This window comes from Myotis nattereri (genome assembly GCF_964212035.1).
Source record: "Myotis nattereri genome assembly, chromosome: 1".
Classification (NCBI taxonomy): Eukaryota; Metazoa; Chordata; class Mammalia; order Chiroptera; family Vespertilionidae; genus Myotis; species Myotis nattereri.
The window spans coordinates 61342713-61365724 of NC_138075.1; the positions used below are offsets into that span (position 1 = coordinate 61342713).

At 37.7% G+C, this 23012-nt stretch overlaps 2 protein-coding genes across 5 annotated transcripts in view; one reads left to right on the plus strand and one right to left on the minus strand.

Moving 5' to 3' along the window:
* The window catches only part of MYEF2 (myelin expression factor 2), a 36460-nt gene extending 35006 nt beyond the window's left edge, over positions 1-1454 (plus strand). For all 4 annotated transcript variants that reach the window (XM_081095923.1, XM_081095925.1, XM_081095924.1 and 1 more), the window contains one exon: positions 181-1454. In XM_081095923.1, the coding sequence (XP_080952049.1) occupies positions 181-344 (164 nt within the window). In that variant the 3' untranslated portion in view covers positions 345-1454. The remainder of the gene's footprint in view (positions 1-180) is intronic.
* Positions 908-21910, minus strand: SLC24A5 (solute carrier family 24 member 5; the record flags this gene model as incomplete). Its single annotated transcript, XM_081095954.1, has 8 exons — positions 21567-21910; positions 8808-8891; positions 8612-8715; positions 8183-8283; positions 6354-6637; positions 4137-4343; positions 1719-1820; positions 908-1230 (listed from the first exon to the last, which is right to left on the minus strand). Exons 1-8 carry the CDS (start codon positions 21793-21795, stop codon positions 908-910), a joined length of 1434 nt encoding a protein of 477 aa, XP_080952080.1. The 5' UTR covers positions 21796-21910.
* Positions 21911-23012: the final 1102 nt, after the last annotated feature.

Below are 23012 nucleotides of genomic sequence, written 5' to 3' on the forward strand. Positions count from 1 at the left end.
CCATTATATGCAGAATATAAAGTGATGTGAATAATGCTTATGTTATTTTTAAATCATTAATGTTAATGTTTCTAGTCAAGTTACATATCACTTCATTGGCAATGAAAAATTTCAAACCTGTGTATTTAAATATGGAACCTGTTTTAACTGGTGAGTAATTCTATAATTTTTCTTATACAGGTCATGTAATGTTTGCAGAAATAAAAATGGAGAATGGAAAATCAAAAGGCTGTGGAACAGTCAGATTTGACTCCCCAGAATCCGCTGAAAAAGCCTGCAGAATAATGAATGGCATAAAAATCAGTGGCAGAGAAATTGATGTTCGCTTGGATCGTAATGCATAATTTCAAACCACGGTTGGAACATTCTTACATCTGTTTTGCTGAATCTCCTAGTAAAAGTCATTTTTAAGTAATACTGTATGCTTACAAACGTTGTAAAAATGAACTTTTAAAACTCCCACCAGCTTTTAACAGTATAGTGTTAAATATACTGTGATTTTTGTTATCTCAAGTTTGGGTTTTTAAAGACAGCAAATCTGGTCATTCAGTTTAAATGAATGGTTATACTGTTTTTTAATGAAATAAGCCATTTCCATGTTATTTTCAGTACTACATTGTGGGGTTTGTTCAAGTTTCTCCAGCTTTTATCAGCTTATTTATTGTAAGTTAAAACAGATGTTTTTTTCAAAACTTCTGTTATCTGTATGTAATTGTTCTTGATAAGAAAGTACTCAGATAAATTAGGATATGATTTTGGTTGATTTAAATTACTTTTCTTTGGTAAAGAATTGTAAGTTTTAGAGTCTAAAGTTTAGGATATTTTTTATTTTCCTTAAATGAAGAAATGGAGTTTTCTTTCTCTGCCCCTCCCTATCATTCACATTTTCCACCTATCACTATTAATATTAACCGCCACAGCCCCTTATTTTATTATTTCCAATAATTCCAAGTTCATATAGAACTGATATTGTAGCAAGTCCCAAGTACAATAATAGACAGACTACTCCCAACTTTCTGTCTAGTTTCCAGCCATTGAAGTGAACTGCTAAAAAAAGAAAAATAATTGAAACGTTGAGAGAGATGGTTATGTAAGTTAGTCCTCGGCTGTTCACTTCTACAGGAGCTGAGGTATTTATAAATACAGTTTTAATCACCCAGGGTACACCGAGGCACAGCATATCAAACACATTGGACCCCACGATGTTAGACATGGCCATATCTCCTTTGCCTGCAAAAAAAAGCATGGTGTTAAAATGTGCATACCAATACTGTATTTTAATAATAAGCTTCATAAGAAAAGACACTGGATACTTTTTTTGTTTGTTGGTTTTGGAAAATTGTATTAGAGCAAAAGTCTTACTGAATTTGTATTTTTTAATTTGGGGAGGTTAGTATTTAAAGTATTAACATTTATTTATCTAATTATCTTTATTAAAGCATTTTTCAATAAGGTGTGTAGATTACTTGTTGCTTTTCATTCTAGTTTAACATGTTTAATTACAATTTAATACACATTTCAGGTGAATTTTATTCGGGGAATTAGATTTAGTGAAATTAATGTTTGTTATTAAATAGTAAATCCTTCCTCTTGAGTTACCCTTTTTTTTCTTCAAGTATGTTGCTGAAGAAATAAATATATTTAAAGGCAACTTTGCTTTGTGTAGTTCAGCCAGGCTTGAAGAGGGAGCATCGCAGCTTGAGGGACCTAATTCTTACCTTTTCTTGCAACCAGCACACTTGCAATCGTGTCTGGTATGCTTGTTCCTGCTGCTAATAAAGTAAGGCCCATTATTGTATCTGGAATTTCTAATGTTTCCCCTGTAATAAATATAGATGTTATAAGTTACAAATCTTATAGGTTCACTAACCATCCTCTGCAGATATTTCAGATATTTCATTCCTGAACAAAAAGAAAATAGGCATATTTAGATTACAGAGCCAGTATATATATACTTGATTTTAGTTAGCAAAATATTTGAGTAAGATTGGTAAATGGGGTAACATGTGTAGTACAGATTTTTTCTTCTAAATACTCACCCAAGGATAGGTTTTTATTGATTTTAGAGAGAGGGAGAGAGAGAGAGAAACATAGATGTGAGAGAGAAATAGCGATTGGTTGCCTCCTGTAGCACAACCAAAACCTAGGTATGTGCCCTGACCAGGAATTGAACCAGCAACCTTTTGCTGTAAGAGGTAGTGCTCCAGAGCAGGTAGGACAGATTTTTAATAGAGAAAATTCTACCAAGAAGCAGTTCCCTTCCTTGGTATGTTTATAGAAGTTTTGGATGTCATCACTATTATATCATTAAGGCTGTTGCTTAATGTATACTAATAAGATTGGTCCCTTTTTTTTTTTTATTAAAAACTTTTTTCTTAAAGTGTTCAGTGTTAAGCATATTGTTTATAGCTATTTTAAAAATATAAATGTATTAATATGGTATACATTTTAACTCCTACTTTAGTGATATACCTCAATTTAGTGTTTTCTTTGAGAAATATCATAAATCTGAAGAAAACAAAATAGGGTTCTTCTTGAGTTTTTCTAACATTATAGTCCTAATTTAGTAATACTTCTGTTAAATTTGATGTCAGTTCAACGTTTTTCAGTAATGTATTTATTTTAGGAAACAGGACCAATGGGAAGTCAAAAAAAAGTACATGTAACTGCTCTTTTATTGTTATAATTGAACACTTGCTTTAGAATTATTCTTCCTTTCTAATATTAATTTAAAAAAAAACTAAGTAGCTGTTTATTGCATGCTAATATATATTGATACTGGAATTGATTGTTAATTTTTGTTATGGTTGGCCAGAGTTCTTATGTACATAAATAACACATAAATAACATCTTGGGGGTGTTCTATGATCTGTTACTTGATTTTGCTCTTTTCCTGTTTTCCTAATGTCAAATGTGTTCTGGCTGAGAAAGTTTGGAGAGATTTAATATGCAAGCTAATTGGACTATTTTATCTTCCTCTTTAAAAAAAGAAAAAAATATTTTGTTTTTTGCTAGCATATTATTCTAAGTTGCATATTAAATTGGAAAAAGTCAGAGATCAGCAAGTTTTTGGTTCTTTTTGTTTGTTTGTTTGTTTGTTTGTATTTTGGTAAAGGGCCAGATAGTAATTATTTTAGGCTTTGTAGGTTGTAGTCCCTGTTGCAGTTATCTGGCTCTGCCAATGTAGTGTGAAAACATCCATAGATAATATGTAAACAAATGACCCGATTAGCAAAAAAACAGAAGACCAGTGATTTGGACACTCAGGAGGTAGTTTGCTCACCTCTGATACTAGTTCATTCAGATTAACCTTTGGGGAGAAATTCCTGAATTTTTTGTTTTACATTTATATTTATTGTCGTCTGGACTAGGAATTCTATGGGATTAGAGCTGATTATGGCCAAGCAGTAATAGTTAAATCTTAATTGTGAAAGCAGTAGAAACCTAAAATGAAACTTTTTTACTTATTTCATAATATATTTATATTGCCATGCCAAAAAGCAAATTAAAAGCCTTGCTTGGTCTGGGTCAGTGGTTAGAGTGTTGGCCCATGCACGGAAGGGCATGTACCTGGCTTGCAGGTGGTATCCCTGGCCAGGTTGGGGCACATGTGGGAGGCACCCAATCGATGTGTGTCTCTCACATCCATGTTTCTCTCTTTCTCTCCCCCTTCTCCCTACCCTTTCACTCTCTCTAAAAATCAATGGCAAAAATAAATAAAAAGCAAAATAAAATGTATTCTAGTTAAATTGTGAACATCATTGTTTTCCCCAAACAGTGATATCTTGCTATATTTTCTGTTATGTGATTGAACTTAATATAAAGAGTTATGGAGCCCATGCAATGTGATTTAATTATTAGTCTAACAGACATCCTGTGAATTTATTTCATTTATGAGATGATTCCCTTGACTCATACCCTTGGGCTGTATAATTTTGAGAATATAGTTGATATGGGATATGCACTCACAAAACCTGGATGATTGGTATATTAATATTGAATTTTTTGGTGGATAGCATTATATTTACTGTTTGCTAGAAAAGAAATTTGCTTCTTAGCTTAGTGAATGTATGGAGTTCTTATGTGAAACTGATTATTTTCTTTTTAAATTGTTCTCTTGTATTCAAGATACATACCAGTTATCGTGACCATCCAAACAAGGATATATGTAAATGCAGATATCCAAAGTGCTGACATGAAAAAGGTTATCACAAAATAATTTTTCCAAAATGTTCTTCTACAATCTGGTGTGGTTAAAAAAAGTAATGTGATAATAGGAAGGGATAGTACCCACAAAATTCTTTTGAAATCTGCTTCAGGCATGTTGAAAACACTTGGTGGATCTGTTGAGAAAAAAAATGATTCTGAATTTCTTAAATGGCCAATTACGTTAGAAATGTCCATTTAGAAAGCTATATTGAAATAAATTAGCTGTATCAGTTTTAAGAGGCTATTTAAAACATTTGAATACCTCATTACTGGTATTGCTGGCAAAAAGAAACTAATTGAGACTTTAGGGCAAACAGTGTAAAATGTGATTCTCAGCAATTCTTGATTTCGGGCCTTCATCGAAATGTCTTGGGTCATTCACTTGAATATGTTAGAGATGATGTTTATAGAGTGTCAGTTGGACATCTTTTGGCTTTCTACAATGTGGATGATCTTTAGTAACTTTTTTTGCTTATGGGATAGTTGTCTCCACTGCCCAATATTGTTGATACCTCAGCCTGCCCCATGTATCATATAATGTATACTTAGGAATTATAAAATAGAGTATAATTTTTATTAAGTTGAATATTCCATTCTAATTCTTATTGTAAGTTATTTTGAGGGCTTTTTTCATTATTTTTTTCATTAATTCACAATTCACCACCAATCTTAGAAACAACCTTAAGAAAATAGGATCTAGTATAGAATCTACATGTAATTTATAAACTTGAGTATGTTTCTTTATTCAATTTGTCTTATGAAGTTAATGGGAGATAATAGCATTTTGGATAAAATGGGAATTCACTTTAAAATTGTTTAAAATTTGTATGGCATTTACAGAATAATGTACCCATATATTTGATCAATCACATTACAACTAATGCTAGTAAAACAACTAGTAAAATTTGTCAAGCCTCAGCCAATGAGCCATTAAATAAAATTAGGTATAATTTTAGTGTAAATAGTAAATTTTAGACTGATTCTTTTCAGTTTCTTGTTAAAAATTTTAACTTAGAGATGAATAACTCTTGTACCTGAAAGACTAGAAACTAATTTTTGTATGAAGGGGAAGAGTCATGTTTTAATTTTTATAGGTAGGAAATTAGGATAAGTTCCCTTCCTAATGTACTAAATTAAATTTAGAATCTGTTTTATACAGCCATTTTATATAAAAGTAACCCATAAATTGATATTTCTGGTCATAGATGAATTTGACTTTCTACCAAACATATTTACCTAAATGGTTTGCTATTGCTTCAAATTACATATTTAAAACTCAACTTGTTTCTTCTTCTCACCAACCCTTTCTCCGAAATTCCTAGTTTTTGCAAGCAGTGTTCCGTTTTCTTAGTCAATTCTGATCAAAGTTTAAGACTTGTCTGCCCCCTTTCCTGGCCATGTGTAGTCCTTTAATTGCCTGATCTTTGTGATGCTTTCTCTGCACTGTCTCATGCCTGTTCTCTTCATTCCCACTGCCTTCTCTCTGTCTCGGCACCTAGTAAACACCAGCTGTTTAGTAGCCTCTTATGTACAGCCATGTCTTTTATCCCATGTTTCAGTTCTAATAATCTTCCTGCTCACAAGCCTGCAAGACTCTCACACAAACATTGAATTTTAATCCTATTTCTATCTACCGTTCTGCTTTCTGACTGTGCGTATTTTGCCTCAGTTATGCTAGCACTTAAGTAAGTAAGTGCTTTGCTTATATTATTTCCTTGGCCTCAAACCACAGAATATACTTTATATTTACCTCTGTATCATTTACCTAATAAAGACTTCAGTAGCTATTACTTATTGATTATAGATCAGATCATCAGTTAAAATCTAGACTATTGTGCAGGGCTCAGTTTAAGTGCTTCCTTGTCAGATAGTCTTTCCTATTTAACCATTCCCATCAAATTTTAAATAATCTATCCCTTTTAGGAAACACAATTATACTCTATTTCTTTCTCTAAATACGTAAATCCTCATATTTTAGTCACTTTCCCCCCTGCGGTATTGGAAGCTTCATAAGGATATGGACTGCCTCTTCATCTCTGGGTCTCCAGTGTCTTCTATATAATAAGAATATATATTTGCTGAGTTAAATGAAATTACATTTCACTAGTGAATAGACTGAGTAGTGGACAGGATGTGGTTTTTACCTTCAGAAACCTGATTAAGACCATGTAAACTTATAGAAAGCTGGGAGTAACCGGAATCCTCATAAAATATTCCACTGTCATTTCTTGATGGCCGACGGACGAATGGTCGACCCTCATCTTCCCATCCCATTAGTGGTTGTTGTTCACTTCTCTCCTCCATAGCTTTGGCAAGACGGGTACAGCAGGGACTGCATTTCTTTATAATGTATTGGTTAATTTTTATGTCAAAACACAGAATCAGGACATATAATCCATATATCAAAAGTAGTAGAATGCCTTCATACCTATAAGTTAGAGAAGTTTGTGTTTTTAAATTAAAAAATTAAAATTATTTGAGAGTTAATAGGTTTTAAGCAGCTTAATTTTTAATGCAGCGATAGAATAATCAAATGTTTCTAGGTATATGTTGGTGTTGTAGATGTGTTACAGCGTTATTATAAATTTATTGATAGGAGCTTGACTGTCTTCTCTATATTTAAAAAAACAAGGATTGGAAACTCATCTTTTATAGATTCCTTTAACATGGTTGGCATAAAAATGCTTTGAAAATAATGATCAAAATTAAAGTGAAACTAATGGATAGTAATGGGTAGTCTTCATCTCAGTTCATTGGCAGAATCCATTCCCCAAAATACATAATAAGAGACTATAGCATGTGTTAGTTCATTTTAACTGTCTCTATTCAAATTTTATAGTGTAGAAATTTTGTGTAAAAACTCGGAATATATCAGACTTGCTTTGGGGTTTTCAGTTTCCTATACAGGGTTTTAAAAATATATATATGCAATATTAACTAAGAAAAGGAAATATTCTCAAACATAAAATTATACCATAGGCACTGAGAACTTTTTTCCTCCACTGGTTTCCTATTTAAAGAATTGTGACTAGCTAATACCATCACATTTGAATCTTGCATTTATCTTTGATAGCTAGTAAGTCTGCTACAGCTAGAAGCACAGAGTTCTTGATCTCCGGGGTGGAGGGAGACTCTCACAGTCACTATCCCCTTACCGATAGCTTCTGAGTCCCAGAAATACCCCGACTGTAACTCATCCTTTTTCTTTGAGAGAAGGACTAGTGTTCAGAATGACTCATTTAGGGATTTTGCTCCCTGCTCGATTTTAAGTTTTTTGAAAGCAGGTATTTGCAGCCCTGCCAAGTTGTACGGCAGAGGGGAGCCACCTGTGACATTTCTTTATCCCTCATGATTGTCAGTGTAGTGGCAAATACCTAATAGGTACTTGGTGCATATCAGTTGAAAAAGTTATGTGTCTACTAAGTCACTGCCTTTTTTACTTTCTTAGAACAGCAAAGCATAGGGAGATAAAAAAAAAGCAAGCAAGCAATTTTTAACATTAAAACCTAGATATTTTTTATTCTGCGAGGAAGAAGGCTATAGTTTTTCTTCCTAAATGAACAGAGGGAAAGATGCAAGAATTCAAAGGGACGTTTACTTCCTCCATCCCCATTTCCAATCTTGTGACCATGACTGCTTCTAGGCAAGGTGAGCAATAACCCGATAGATGAAAAAGCCAACCGTTGGGACTTAGTGGACAACAACAGCTGGGAGACTTCCTGGGCAGTCAGTGGGGGAAGGAAGGCTGTAACATCCAGTGACTAATGAGACAGAAAAGGAGACTGACCACTAAAAAATGGCAAAGAAGGGAGAAAAATGCAGCCAGCAATCGTGATGAGGAACTGTAGCCCAGAGACCACTGGAAAGGGTGTGGAAGTGGCAGACATTTGAGAAGTTACTAAACCATTAGAATTTCATGAAATTTTCTCTGTGATTGTGTTTTACGTAACAGTGGTAATTATTTCAAGCTTACCAGTACACTTGGTTGTCAAATATGATGCCAAGAACTGTTGCTACACTAATCGCATATGCCGCGCAGTCTCTGAATAGGGGCCAGCACGATAGTGTTGAAACCTATAAAACGATAATTGTGTTCCCATTACTCTGCAGCAGCTTCAAGTGCATGCTTAATGTAATCAAACTGTTTGTACATTTGTAGCTAAATGTCTTTTGCATATTGCCTAGAGAAAAAGGAACTTCAAGGAAAATTGTTTCTAAACCTCTGATTTTCATAAATATGACCTAGAGCTATTTGTGGGTTAATCTAAAATTGAATACATGTTGGTTTTTCTACTGATTAATAAACTTGATTGAACAGATTACTAGTGCCTTGTTTGTCCTAGACTATAAACAGTTCTTTAATTTGTCAAGACAATACATTGTGTTGAGTTCTTGTACATACCACATTAGATAGCAAGCCACAGGCTGCACAGATGCCCAGGAGATTATAAATAGCGGATCCAAGAATGGTGCTAATGCCAATATCGCCCTTTGTGATAAATACACCTATGAACAAGATAGTAAGCAGGTAAATTAGTGTTGATTTGAAATAGATTAAGTCACATGGGATTAGCAAAAATATAAGGTGCCATATTTACCTAAGAAAGCAGTAACTAATTCGGGAGCTGAACTACCGGCTGCCATGAAAGTTGCACCGGCAACATCCTGAGACAATCCAAGGGCTGAAGACAAATGAGATTATGTTATGCCCAGTAAAGTGACAAATGAAAGAGTATATACTGTCTTTATAACTAAATACAGTAGATATTCGAAACTACAGCTTTACAGAAAAACACCCATACTTCACTGGAAAAGTAAAATGCAGGTTAAGAAATCGAGGGATCCAGTGTCTTGCTTTCGTTGTCACTCCGTGGCCTAAAGCTTCCGTAGAAAGGGAGAAAAGGCCAGGAGTACATGGAAGCATGCTGCAACTAAGTCCTCTGAGTGCAATATGGATCTTAACGGGACCCAGAAAAGAGTCCTTCCTAGTGGCAGATGTGTAGCAACAGCACAGCTTTTTAAAACCTCAATGCTCCAACAAGAGCTGAGAAAACTAGGGTAATTCAGGAATCCTAATCCAACTTGAAAGAGGAGAAAAAGTGAATATTGGTAGTATTTAAGATCTAGAAATGAAGCTGAATTAAGGAGCATGTTCACAAATCGATAATTTCAACCTTGTCTAAATACAAAAGAGGAAATTAACAAAAAAACAAGATTGACTACTGTATAACAATGTTAATTTAAATTATGAAACCATGAGAACTCTTTTAGATTAGGAAATGTAGGAAAATACTACTATTCAAATTGTGTGTATCCCCCATGTTAACAAGCATGCAAATCCATTATCCTCAGTGATTGATGGGATAAGAGTCTTAAATGTTTAGCCCCTTCAGTTTTAGAGCTAAGGGACCTGCTATGGCAAGGGCAGAGAAAGCCATGGGGTGGAAACCACCTTGTTTAGGGAAGGCTGAGACAAGGTTGCATCAGAAATCCCCAACCAGGCTTTGCTGGTAGAATGAAAATTAGCTGACAGAGGTAGCATGCTGGGCCTTATTTACCCTGGGTCACACAGACGAACTCAGGTACCCAAGGCTCTTGATAGCCATCCTTTGCTGATGTTTATTATTTATTACATCTATTGATTCTTGACACTTCAGTCTTCCTGGGACCCTCAAATTCTGCTGTGCTTGCTTGAGTCACATGTGGTCAGTATTTATTTTTGCCTGTGGGGACCATTACCTGTTGCTTATTCTCAGATCCTCGTGTTCTGTTTCTCTGCTGGGACATCTACTCTTGACTTTCCCGTTTTTCTTCCTTGGTGTGGCAGATTGTATTTTACAAAATTGGCTACAGTATTTCTGCTCACATGATTTCCCAGAACCTTTTCATTATCAATTAAAAAAAGGTGGAGTTTATGTTTATATCTCCTCCTGGGCCTGGATACGCCTATTGACTCATGTTTGGACTGACAGAGTGGCAGAACCATTATATTGCCAGGCTGGGACTTAAAAGGTGGCAAACTTCCTCATGCTCTCTAAGAACATTTGCTTTAGAGCCACAAGTCGCCATATAAGAGTCTGGCTGCCTTGAAATCCCCACCCTGGAGAGACCTCATGAAGAGCCCAAATTGAAATAGAGATGCTCGAGGGACCCCTGCTGTTCTGAACCATCGCAGGCACCCACCGTGTGAGGGAGGGAGCTTTCAGATGACCCGCCTTCTCTTATGCCCTTGAGCAAAACCACTTAGCTGAGCCCTATTTGGGGGCGATTTGTTAAGCAGGAATGGATAATGGGAACACCTAGCTGTTGGTCATTTATTTATTGCATTTACTGACAACCTACTATGCCAGATGCTTTTTCATGTGCTGAGGATATGGCAGTAACAATCACAAATGTTTCTGCTCTAGTGAGAGGAAACAGACAAGAAAGCAAACTCCGTGTTAGAAATAGTGAAGAACAAAAGCATGGAGGGGGAGTATGAAATATCACGACAGAAAGATTGTAATTTTGGATCAGGTTACCAGAAAGGACTTCACTGGGACAGTAACTTAACGCACGCTTCAAAGGGAGGGAGCTAGGCACACATACACCTGGGGTAAGAGTATTCCAGGCAGAAGGAGGGAGTGCAAAGGATCTGAGGTGGAAGCTAGCCCATGTGTTCAAGAAACAGAAGCCCAGCGTGTATGGAATTAAGTGTGTGGAGGGAGGGAGGTAGTTGATAAGGTCAGAGGTAATAGGCAGCCAGATCATGCAAGGCCTTGTGGATCCTGGGAAGGACTTGGGCTTTTATTCTGAAAGATTTGGAAGTGATTACAAAGCCATCCACATGCTGCCTGCTGATGGTACCAAAATCAGTCGGTTTTTTTTTGTTTGTTTGTTTGTTTGTTTTAATCCCTGTGAGGTTATTTGGTCTCAGAGGCCCAACCAGCTCTAGGCTGAGCTGTTTGGCCACCTGTTGAGCCTTATGAAAAGTGCTCTGGGGATAGTTGGGATGATCCAATTCAGGTCCTCTATCCTATTCCTTACTATTTGCCTCTGGTCATGTCACTTGATGAACACCCACCCGCAGTGACTAATGAAGGGAGAGAAATAATAATGATTTATGAAAGTCATATTTCATAGCATTTCTTTTACTGCTTAGAGCAGGGGTGGGCAAACTTTTTGACTCGAGGGCCACAATGGGTTCTTAAACTGGACCGGAGGGCCGGAACAAAAGCATGGATGGAGTGTTTGTGTGAACTAATATAAATTCAAAGTAAACATCATTACATAAAAGGGTACAGTCTTTTTTTTCAATAGTTTTATTCATTTCAAACGGCCGGATCCGGCCCGTGGGCCGTAGTTTGCCCACAGCTGGCCTAGCGTAAGATATATGTTGTATGTGTGTGTGTATATACTAGAGGCCTGGTGCACAACATTTGTGCACGGGGGGCGGGAGTGTCCCTCACCCCAGCCTGTGCCCTCTCGCAGTCCAAGATCCCTCAGGGGATGTCCAACTGTCGACTTAGGCCTGCTCAGTGGGCCTAAGCTGGCAATCGGACATCCCCCAAGTGGTCCTTAGCGCTGCTGCAGAGGTGCTCGCCAGCCATGAGCCCGGCTTCTGGCTGAGTGGCGCTCCCTCTGTGGGAGCGCACTGACCATCGGGGCAGCTCCTGTGTTGAGCATCTGTCCCCTAGTGATCAGTGCATGTCATAGCAACTGGTCGTTCTGCCCTTTAGTCGATTTGCATATTAGGGTTTTATTATATAGGATATCACTTTATATGATATATAACAGTTATATAATTATATTTTTATGTGTGTATATATGTATACTTTTTTTTATTTAAAGTATTACAAAGGGTATTACATATGTGTACTTTTTTTTCCCCCCCGCCCTTCGGTTGATCTCTTACCCCCCTCCCTCCTGCTCCCCAACCCTCCCTGGCCTTCCTGCTGCAGTTTGACAATCTGTTTGAGGCAGCTCTGCCTCTGTATCTATTATTGTTCAAAAGTTTACAATGGTCTTTATTATCCATGAATGAGTGAGATCATGTGGTATTTTCCCTTCATTGATTGGCTTATTTCACTTAGCATATATATGTATACTTTTATTACAATTCTGTGATGTGTAGTAAGATCAACTGGCCATGAAACAAAATAGGACAAGATAAACCTATTGCTTTGTGATTAACTTTTTTCATTTTAGTTGTGAAATAAATATCTTACATTGATGGTATGCAATTCACCCTCATATACATAATTTATTAATCTCAACTATTCTCAAATATGAGTGATGCTATTTCCATTTTACAGATAAGAAACAGGTCCAGGAGGTTAAATAATTCAGTTAGGTGGATAGTGAGGATCTTAAATGTGAGAAGTTACTACATAAACCCCAAGTATATTGGTTCTAAGTCCAGTGCTACTTCAATTTCATGACAGAAACTCAATATAACAATGGCAGTTAGGCAGGCCAATTATAACGTTATTTTCTTCTCTGCCTCATGGCACTGGCACATAACTGCCCCCAATTTATTCCTTCCTTGGGGGAAAATAGTTACTGGGAGTTAGAATGTAGAAGTTTAATAATATTGGGTATTATCATGAATTCTCTAATCAAATCAGGGCTAGATAATATGTGGAGGAAATTGAAAAAGAACAAAATGCTTTATCTTGAAGTTGCTGTCCAAACTCAGTGCAACTGAAGAGCTAATGACCCCTCTTCATTTAGCTGAAGAGTGCTTTATTGGAAAATTCAATCCCCAATGTGATCTGTTGGGTTGTTGCAAGGTAGGGAAAGAGGTGGCCCACTGAACACTTCTGCTCTCAAAAGGCAGTAATGACCAAGAGTGTCGCTCTCCACTGAGCTCTAATTGAGTCATGAAAGGAAAGAACTTGCATTGATGGGCATGTACAGTTTAGAGATATTTTAACAAGTTATATCTTAAGGTTCTAAGCATATTTTGTAAAAATGGTGTATACATCTGAACTTTAGAATGGCCTGGATTTGTCTTTGCTGACCATTGGAGAGCATTTCTTTCCTCTCTATTAAAGGAATAATCACATTTTCCTTCAGGATGCAGTAGAAAAGTTTAAGGTGAGTTTGCTTTATAAGTTTAGATATCATCACAGTGTTTATATAAAGTGCAACTTGATGATAATGAACTGGTTACTAAAACTCAGCAAACTTTTTCTCAAGTGTGTTTGCTTCTAGGATGCCATGTTGGGAAGTTTATAACCTTTGGAAATATAGGAGGAAAAGTTTTAAACTAAAATGGAGACCTGTATTCTGGCCCTGCCGATAAGCAACTTAATATGAGATTTTAGATAAGTCATTCAGACAAGGCTTGTATTTTGCCATCTGTAAAATGGGGAGTTGGACTACACAATCTTTAAGATATCTTCTAATTTTTTCGATTTCTACTCAAAATGTAGAGTATGAATTCTGTCTTTCATGTTAAATAATCCCATAATAAAAGAAAACCCTCTATGTTATTTTAAAATTTAGAAGATGGAGGAAAATAGAAAGGGCTGAGTTACTTACATGCTTACCATTGTGTTTAACCACTGCTATCATTTTAATGTATTTCTACTCTCTTTCACATTTTAATAGAGTTATAACTATAGGCCGTATGCAATTTGGTATCCCTTGGCACAATTTAAAAAAGTCCTGATGATAGCAAATTTTCATGCTTTGTGAATGGATTTGAGTTTTGGAAGCAATCAAAAGTCATTCGGACTCAACTCTAGTGACTCCAATGGGTAGTCATACTAAGTAACTCTACTTAGGGTCCAAAATGAAGTGTGACAGCACAGCCGGTGTGGCTCAGTGGTTGAGAATCGACCCATGAACCTGTAGGTCACAGTTAGATTCCCACTCAGGGCATATGCCCAGGTCGTGGGCTCAATCCCCAATGCGGGGCATGCAGGAGGCTGCCGATCAATGATTCTCTTTTATCATTGATGTTTTTAATCCCTCTCTCTCTCTCTCCCTTCTTCTCTCTGGAAAAAAAAAAAAGAACAAAACAAAACATACAAAAATAAAAAATGAAGTATGACAGCAAACCAAAGCTTTTTATGGTTTGCAAAACTCATGTTGACATCAATTTTAAATATTTTTCTAGAAATATTTTGAGTAAAGTTAGCATGCATTGGAATCAATGCCTGCCTCTCAATGCCCAACTGCATGTATATGCTGTGAGGCTCTTAACAATAAATAAAAACATTATGAGCACTTTCTGGTTACCACCTTATATTTTGATACACTATGATGGAGTAAATTCTGAAGCCCTGTCCAACAGTTTTAAATTCCTGATTCCATTGAAAAGGCACTCTCTTCACTCCCAACCTAACAGATATAATATTACAATGAATGTCACTGTCCTCAGCCTAGCATACAAAGCCCTTGCAAGACATCTTATCACCAAACCTCACAGTTACCTGAGTTTTGGCCCCATAATTTGCCCAGTGTCACATAGTAATTGTAGAGATGGGATGGGCACCTAGATCATTTTTACTTTAAAAAGCTGCTCTTTCAGTCATCCATATAGGAAAAGTGAAGAGATTAATACTAATCATCATCATCATCATCATCATCATCATCATCATCATCATCGTTGCCTATTCCTGCAATAGCATCTTGGTACTATCCAAATGACTTGGCACTTTATTTAGATCCAGGCACCTGGCGTAGATTTAGCAGCAATCTGAGGGGACCACAATTTAGATCAGAGAGAAAGAAAAACAAAGAGGATGAAAATGCTCTTAAGAGGAGGATGAGTGCCCCTGTGGCAGGGAGGAAACGCTATTCTTAGGTTCTTTGTTCTCTGGGAAGGCTTTGCTTCTGTAAATTTCACAAGGATTAAGAAAATCAAACACTGAAACTGTAGGCTGTCCAAATGCCATACTCACAGAATTACTCGACTCCCTTTCAATTTTATCAATTTAGAACCAAATCTACCTGGAATTAAAACTTGCATTTCTTTCTTATTGTCTATTTCTGAAACACAAAGTAGAACATGGGCAAATGTTAGTTCAAAGCAGAGTGAATAAAAATAATTTTAATAAAAAAGCAAATACTTTAATTATGTTTCTCTATATCTTACTAAGATTGTTTTCACTTAAGACACGTTATACTTCAAAGGATCAGCATGGTGGAGGGATTAGAATTGTTAATTGAATAGTATATTAGTGTGACATTTAAAATGAAAAGTTTCATGGCTGGCTCATTGTGAACTTTGAGCTATATCAAGTGACCAATCTTAAGGAGTTCTCAGTTTTTTGTGTAGATAGCTTAGGAAAAGGTTAAAAACAGGAAAAGCTGCTCTGAATAGTGGTTAAATAATTCTAGGAGAGCCCCATTACATATAAAAATACTAGAGGCCGGGTGCACAAATTTGTGCACGGGTGGGGGCTGGCCAGGGGAGGGGCCACTGGTGGTTGGCCAACTGGCCCTGCCCCCAATTGTTTCAGTCATTCTGCTGTTCCGGTCGCTTGGTTTTTATATATATAGATGTAAAAATGATTTTTTGTTTTTTGTTTTATACTGAACTTTTGTGTTTCTAAAAATAAACTGAGAGCCCGGCTGGTGTGGCTCAGATGGTTAAGCATCGACCTATGAACCAGGAGGTCATGGTTTGATTCTAGGTCAGGGCACATGCCTGGGTTGTGGGCTTTATCCCCAGTGGGAGTGTGCAGAAGGGAGCTGATCAGTGATTCTCTCTCATCATTGATGTTTCTATCCCTCTTTCCATCTCCCTTCCACTCTCTAAAATAAAATAAACAAAAAATTAAAAAAATAATATTTTAAAATATATGTAATTTAAATATAAAGTAAATCAAAAATATAAACTATATTAACTTATAGTCCAAAATAAGACTATTATCTCTCAGTTTATTTTTAAAAATATACTTTTATTGATTTTATTTTATTCATGGGTCAATGCTCAACCACTGAGCCACCTCAGCTGGGCAAAAAAATTCTTTAAACAATAAAAGATTGCTAAAATGGAATAAAATGGTATGTATTTTTAATGTAAAAGAAATAAAAGGAACTGTAAACAATATCCTAGAGATGTTTAAGGTATTGTTTAAAGTTGCCAAATGGGTTATTAGGTGAAATAAAAGAATGGATTTAATAAACTTACTTCCTACCTTGTGGAGTAGTTCTTGCTTTTATTTGCCTTAAATTTGGTATCCAGGCTCTAGCAGATGCACCTAGACTTGGTATGTGCCCCAAGCATATTGATAATGACTTTGATCATTCACCATCTTCGCCTTCATCTTTCCTGAACAAAGGATTCTAATCTCGGTAGTCTGTTATTCTGTAGTAATGGACAGTTAGTGAGTGTTTGCTATGTGCTAGGTCCTTGTGTAAGCAGTTGTATTTCCTCAGTACTTGGCACACAACTCTATGAACTCAGAACTCTAGTTACCCTGCTGCACAGCTGAGGTAGCTCAGGCAGAGAGACTTCAGCACTTTGCCCAAAGTCAGATCTAGTAAATGGTGGGGCTGCGATTTGAACCTAGGTTGTGTCAGGCTCCAGAGTGGACACTTTCAACCCTCTCAACTATGTGGCCCCATAGAATGGAATGGCCTTCCCTCCCTCCAGCCCCTTTATGGATCCTCAGCGTCGCTATAGACCATTCAGCAAGCATCTCGTAGAGGCGTAGAACAAAGAGGACCAAGCCCCAAACAAACCGTGCCCAGATATGAGTACAAGGTGATGTGACTGACTTCACAAACCAAACCGAGCAGGGGAATTCAAACGTTCCTTCGTCAGGCTTAATGAATGACCAGACCACCGAGGCTCCCCTTGCTGCCTTGTTGTCATTTGGAATCTTCTCTGTTTCTGTCTTTGTCTGTCTGTCTTTGTTTCTCTTACACACACACTCCCAAGAGTATCTACACAAGTACTGTCTAGAGCAGCACAACAGATGGGAATGAGGGAGGTCTCCATAGTTCATTCCTTACCTCATATCCTTAGCTCTAACTTGTCTCAGATAATATTTCCCCTCTGACGACATCTTTTAACCTCTTATCCTGAATTTCCTACTTGTTTCCCCGTTTAATAATATGGGTTAATTTTACTTCAGCCCTCTGTGGTCAAAGAATCATCATGAGTCTCTTTTCCTATAGAATCTAAATGGGGGAAAGACGAGGGGTTTAGCAATAGCATTTTCTCATACAGGTTCTACACAGTTAAGATGACAGCACAATGTCCCAGGTTGTCCAATGGGGTATATGCTGCTTTTCCAGTGTCGCGTTGGAGAGGAGAGATTCTGTGACTTCCATGATTTCAAGTAGAACAAGGAGAAGGGAAAGATCCTTGCTCGAAGCCTCAGGTGGTGACAGCTCTAGGGGACTTTGCCAGACCAACATATACAGCTATAGACAAAGAGCACTTGCTTGCCTGAGCTGGGGCGGAGCCAGGGTGTCAGTAAGAGGCTCTGCCCTCCCCCTCCTCCTTCTGCACAGAGATTTCATTCCTGAACTCTTCCAGTCTTCACCTTCTGGAGCCCCTTCTGCTGGCCAATGAACCATTGCTTGTGACTTGAGGAGGGGGGTAATGGGATGATGGATCTGGGTGGGCCATGGTCCTGCCAATCCTACCACTGTATTCTAGGTTGGGACTCAGAGCATGTCCCCCACAGAAAGTCATTGTATCATACATGATCGCTCAATCCCCAATAGGTTGCCAAAAGTCTGAGCTGATTTTTCAAAGTGGATTCTCACTATTTTGTAGTATACTTTGTCCATTATTAAAGTATTTGAAAAGGGTTTTTTGGGGGGAGGGGTATTTTTTGGGAGGGTTAACATTTTCAGTGCCCTTGAAAGGAACATATCTTTAAGATTGTTCATATAGAACAGTTCTTCTGAAACAACCATGTTACAGCAGCTAATCTGAAACAAGGATGTATAAAATTATATCATATAGCAATCGAGAACATTCTTGAGTTTGGGCGCAAGAGTGACCAGGGCTTTGCCATATACTGACTGTGTAGTCTGGAGAAATTGCATATCTTCTCAGCCTCAATTTTCTCTTTAATAAGCCAATCTAATAGTCCCTACCTCATAGGGTTTTTGTGGAGACTAAATGAAACCATATATATTTAATTTAGAACCATGCTTTTATCATTGTTTTATGATAACTAATAAGATAAATGAATGAATAAATAACACTCCAGTACTTTGTGGAATGCATCAGTAAACTATTTTGAGAATAGTATTAATTAGCTGATGGGATGGTGGAACTATTGTCACTCAATGCTAATCAAATAACTATGGGGGAATGTAATACATTTGCATACTTCTCTATGGATGTAAACCACTTTCAGGGAGATTGTTTTTTATTGCTGATGTTTAAATGTGGATGAGACCATGCTAGATCTTGAAAAGAGAAATGACAAAGTTAACTTATAGACATTTTAAAAAGAATTGAGTTAGCACTATTTCTATCTCCTTTTGTTGTTAGTATTTCCAGTACTCAAGATCAGGTCAGTTCTTAGCTGCTGAGGAAGATTAGGCAGTGGCGTAGCATCATCCGTCAGTCACACATCTGTAATAGCTACTGTATTCTATTTCTGAGCCAGGAGTAGTACGCTGAGAAGTGTATGTTGTTGATGATGTTTCAGAGTGATTCCACAAGTGGCATGGTGGAAGTGATTGTTACAGATACTCTGTGAAGTCACTCACTGAAGATTGTTCTAAAGTGGCAATCTAAGCTTTAATGCAGTAGTCTCTTTCTGTAGGGCTAGAAGAGTTTTTATTTACCACTGTGAAGACAATTTTTTACGCATTTATTCTTTCAGTCAAGTCATTGTTCGATAATGTGAAAGCAAAAATGTTTCAAAACGATTATTTTACTTTCCAGAAAGAGAAAGATACTAAGTGGAATATTACCTTGAATTGAAAGCCTTTTAGACTTATGTAATTAACACTAGTGGACCAGTACACGAAATTCATGCTGGGGGGGGGGGGGGGCGGTTGTCTCTCAGCCAGGCCTGCACCCTCTCCAATCTGGGACCCCTCAGGGGATGTCTGACTGCCGGTTTAGGTCCAATCCCACAGCTGGCCTGATCACCCCCAACTGCTCTCCCCCTGTGGCCTGCTCGCCCCCAACTGCCCTCCCCTGCCTGCTCATCCCTAACTGCCTCTGCCTCAGCCCTGCCACCATGGCTTTGTCCGGAAGGACATCTGGAAGGTCTCCCAGTCTAATTAGCATATTATCCTTTTATTCAGCGGTTATCAACCTGTGGGTCATGATCCCTTTGGCGGTTGAACAACTCTTTCACAGGGGTTGCCTAAGACCATCCTGCATATCAGATATTTACATTATGATTCATAACAGTAGCAACATTACAGTTATGAAGTAGCAACGAAAATAATTTTATGGTTGGATCACAACATGAGGAACTGTATTTAAAGGGCCAGAAGGTTGAGAACCACTGCTTTTATTAGTATAGATTATCTAGGTTTTCTATTTGAAAGTACAGTTCTTCCCACAAGGATGAACAAGTGGGTTACTGCAACAGAGTTGAGAGTATAGAAACAGGTCCATATGTAGATAAAAATTTAGTATATGAAACTGATTAACTTTAGAAAAAAATAGCATTGTGTCCCATAGCAAAACAAATTCTTAGGGGATGAAATAAATAAATAAATGTAAAAATATATATATAAGTAAAATAAAATATGACAATTTTTCTGACCAATGGATAAAAAAGTCTAAGTATAAAACCAAAAGGAGAATCATAAACCATTTATAAGTTTACTTAAAATATATAAAATTTCAATGTGATAAACGCACAAAATACAAAAGCAAACAACAAACTATGAAAAAACATATGATATAAATTTTGTATTAGAAAAAGGGTTAATATCCTTACATTAAAAAAAAGTCTTGGAAACCAATAAGAAAAAGATAAATTACCCACACCCACACCCCCATTAGAGCATGGGCAATAAAACACAAAAGAAAAAAAATAAATTTCAATACACTTATAAAATGTTAACCTCAGAAATGGATAAAAGATAAAGACAAACTTTACAAAATAAAGTTCCATTTTTAAAGCAACTAACAAAGGCATTTAAAATGATATTGTTCATGGCTTTCTGGAATGGAAGCTACCACATATTCCGGAGGTTTAGGTTTGCACACCTCTGTGACATGCTTTTGGCAATGTGTAAGATAAAGCTTAAAATAGGCGCAGCTCTGCATCTTTACCAGGAAATGATCAGAGAAGTTTGCAAAGATTTTTCTGCAAGTAAGGGCATAACATATTTAAAACAAAGAAACTTAAAAAACAAATCAAATATTTCATAATTTATAATGTTAAAAATTATAAATTTCTACATGGTGACTACAATGCCTAAAAAACAGTTTTCAGTGATCAAGTCATTTACAAAAATCCTAAAGTATAGTGCTACCATTAAAAATAAAGTTTTTGAAGAGCATTTAATCCTATGGAAAATGTACATAATTCGATATTACATGACAGAAAGGAAAAGACCTTAAATAGTACCTATCGCAAGCTCCAAAGGCTGAAAGGAAATACACCCAGTGGTAACTGTGGGGAATCTCTGGGTGATGGGAATGTAGATGATTTTTACTTTTTTCTTCTATTTGTCTTGTATTTCATCAATCCAAGTAAAAGCACTATGTTAAAGTAATTTAATCTCTATTAAATGAAAACTATCAATATCAATTTAAAACAATGTCAGCCTAAAAATGCATGTATTTACATCTACGTAAGTTAAATAATCATTATAATAAACTTATGCTGACCTACTCTATAATTTTTTTTCATTAAACAGATATGTGTTGAGTGTTCCCACTGTTGCCAGGTCTTATTTTAGGTCCTAGGGGACAGCTATACTCTAGTGAACAAGAGAGAACACACTTGGCTTGCCTTGCAGCGGGAGTGGGGGAGGAGCCGTGGGTAAAGGAGAGTGTCTGTTCATGCTCTTCTCTGTGAAGAAATGCTCACTGTTTCTGTCCAATGGGTGACCTGCCCCTTGACGTAGACTTGCTCTGAAGTGAGCATGCCTCAAGAATGAAACTAACCATGCAGTCATTTTTGCTGATGTGGCATAAAACCTCTCTGATACCTTGATTTTAGGGACTGGGGCACCAATGAAAGTTCTATGCTCAGAATTCTGGATGATGCCCGTAACTGAAGGGATATAAACCGTGGGCTTAAGCTGGTAGATCTTATTTTCAGATTCCAGTAATGAAGCCGAATTACAAATAGTGCAATTCTGCAACCGGTTGAGAGGGACAGATTGCTGCTGAGCTATTTCAGGGACAGCCATGCCCATAGATGTGTGTGGCACAACTGTCTGGAAGGTCACCCGGGAGATTCCCAGCCACTTACATTCACTGATGAGTTCCAAGGAGGGCAGGAAGTACTCGTCACAGACAATAGACAGGGCCATGAACATGTAAAGGATAATTAGGAAGTAGATTACGATGCCTCCATCTTTGCGCTCCTGTTTTGTGAAAAACCCTTCAGGAAACTCCGATGATGGAGAAATAACACATTGGGTGCTATTTCCTGGTGAGGAAAAGGAGGTGAGAGTTTGAAGGATGTTGAAGTCACACATTCCAAGCTCACAAAGGGAAATTGCTCAAGAAATCTGTAAAGTGTGAGGTTTCTGGGTGGAATTTTAAGAACCCTGGTGACAATGTACATAGCCCTTTTGAATGAGATGGAGTTGTAGACCTGGGGAAAAAAAAGTCTTTGAGACCCAAAAGAGAGGCTTTAATGAAATAAGCTGATGACAGTGGAAGAATTAAAAAGAGGAAATCATGAATCACTCCTTGTCTGCTTCATTTCTAAAAGGGAATTCCAAAACCCCTCTTCCTCCTCAAGTAGAAACTATAATCTCTGATTAAGATTTCTAATATCTGTACAATTTCATTTTCCAGTTGCAGAACCCACGTTGTCCCCAGGCCCGTGAACAGTCACCCACTGTCTACAGAGTGAGTTTCTGGGATGAAAGATTTTTTCTCACGATGAAGTCTCCAACAATAAAAACGGACGCTGCCCTGCTTCATGGTGTCTGTGAATTATTTCGGCGCTATCTTTGAGGTTTATTTGAGGGATCAAAAGTGTTTCATATTCTTCCAAATGCTAAAAATCACAGCAAGCACAGGAGGAAGCATAAGCCAAGGCGGTCAAGGGAGAATGTCCCTTTGTCCCTTCATTTATAGCAGCAGCAGCAGCAGCAGGGGCCGCTGACCCCAGCACCCACCTACCTGTGGCCCGTGGGAGACGCTGGGGCAGGGAGGCCCCCGGGGGAGGCAGGCGTGCAGCTGCCCAGAGGATGCCGAGGAGCAGGGCCCTCCTTGTCCACCGTGGATCCCCTTCTGTCGGCATGTCTGCTGCGCTCTTACTGCAGTGTGCTGCTTGAGGAGGAGAGGAAAGGAGGGTTAAGCTGGGTCATGTGAGGAGTCTCCTTCCTGCCCAATGCCCTGCCCCAGACACATTTCAGCAAAGCCAGTGCAGGAGGGAGGGGGGTGGGGCCAGCCAAGCCTCTCTGATCAGGAGCCCCAAGCCCCAGGGAGGCTGGAGGAGGTAGGGAGGAGAGCAGGCAATCTGTCTACATCTGGCCTGGGCCCACAGGCCCTGTGGTTAGATCCCGGCAGCTTGTACTTTATGGGGTCTTTATTTAATGTTTTCATACTGGCTCTGCTTTCGACTTTCTCTAGATTTGTAAGGATCTGAGCTTTTACACCTGCTCCCACTTCTCTCCAGCTCTTGCGTGTAGAAATTGTTGGGGCTGGTGTATGTGTCTTCTGCGGCTAGCTTGGCACCTTT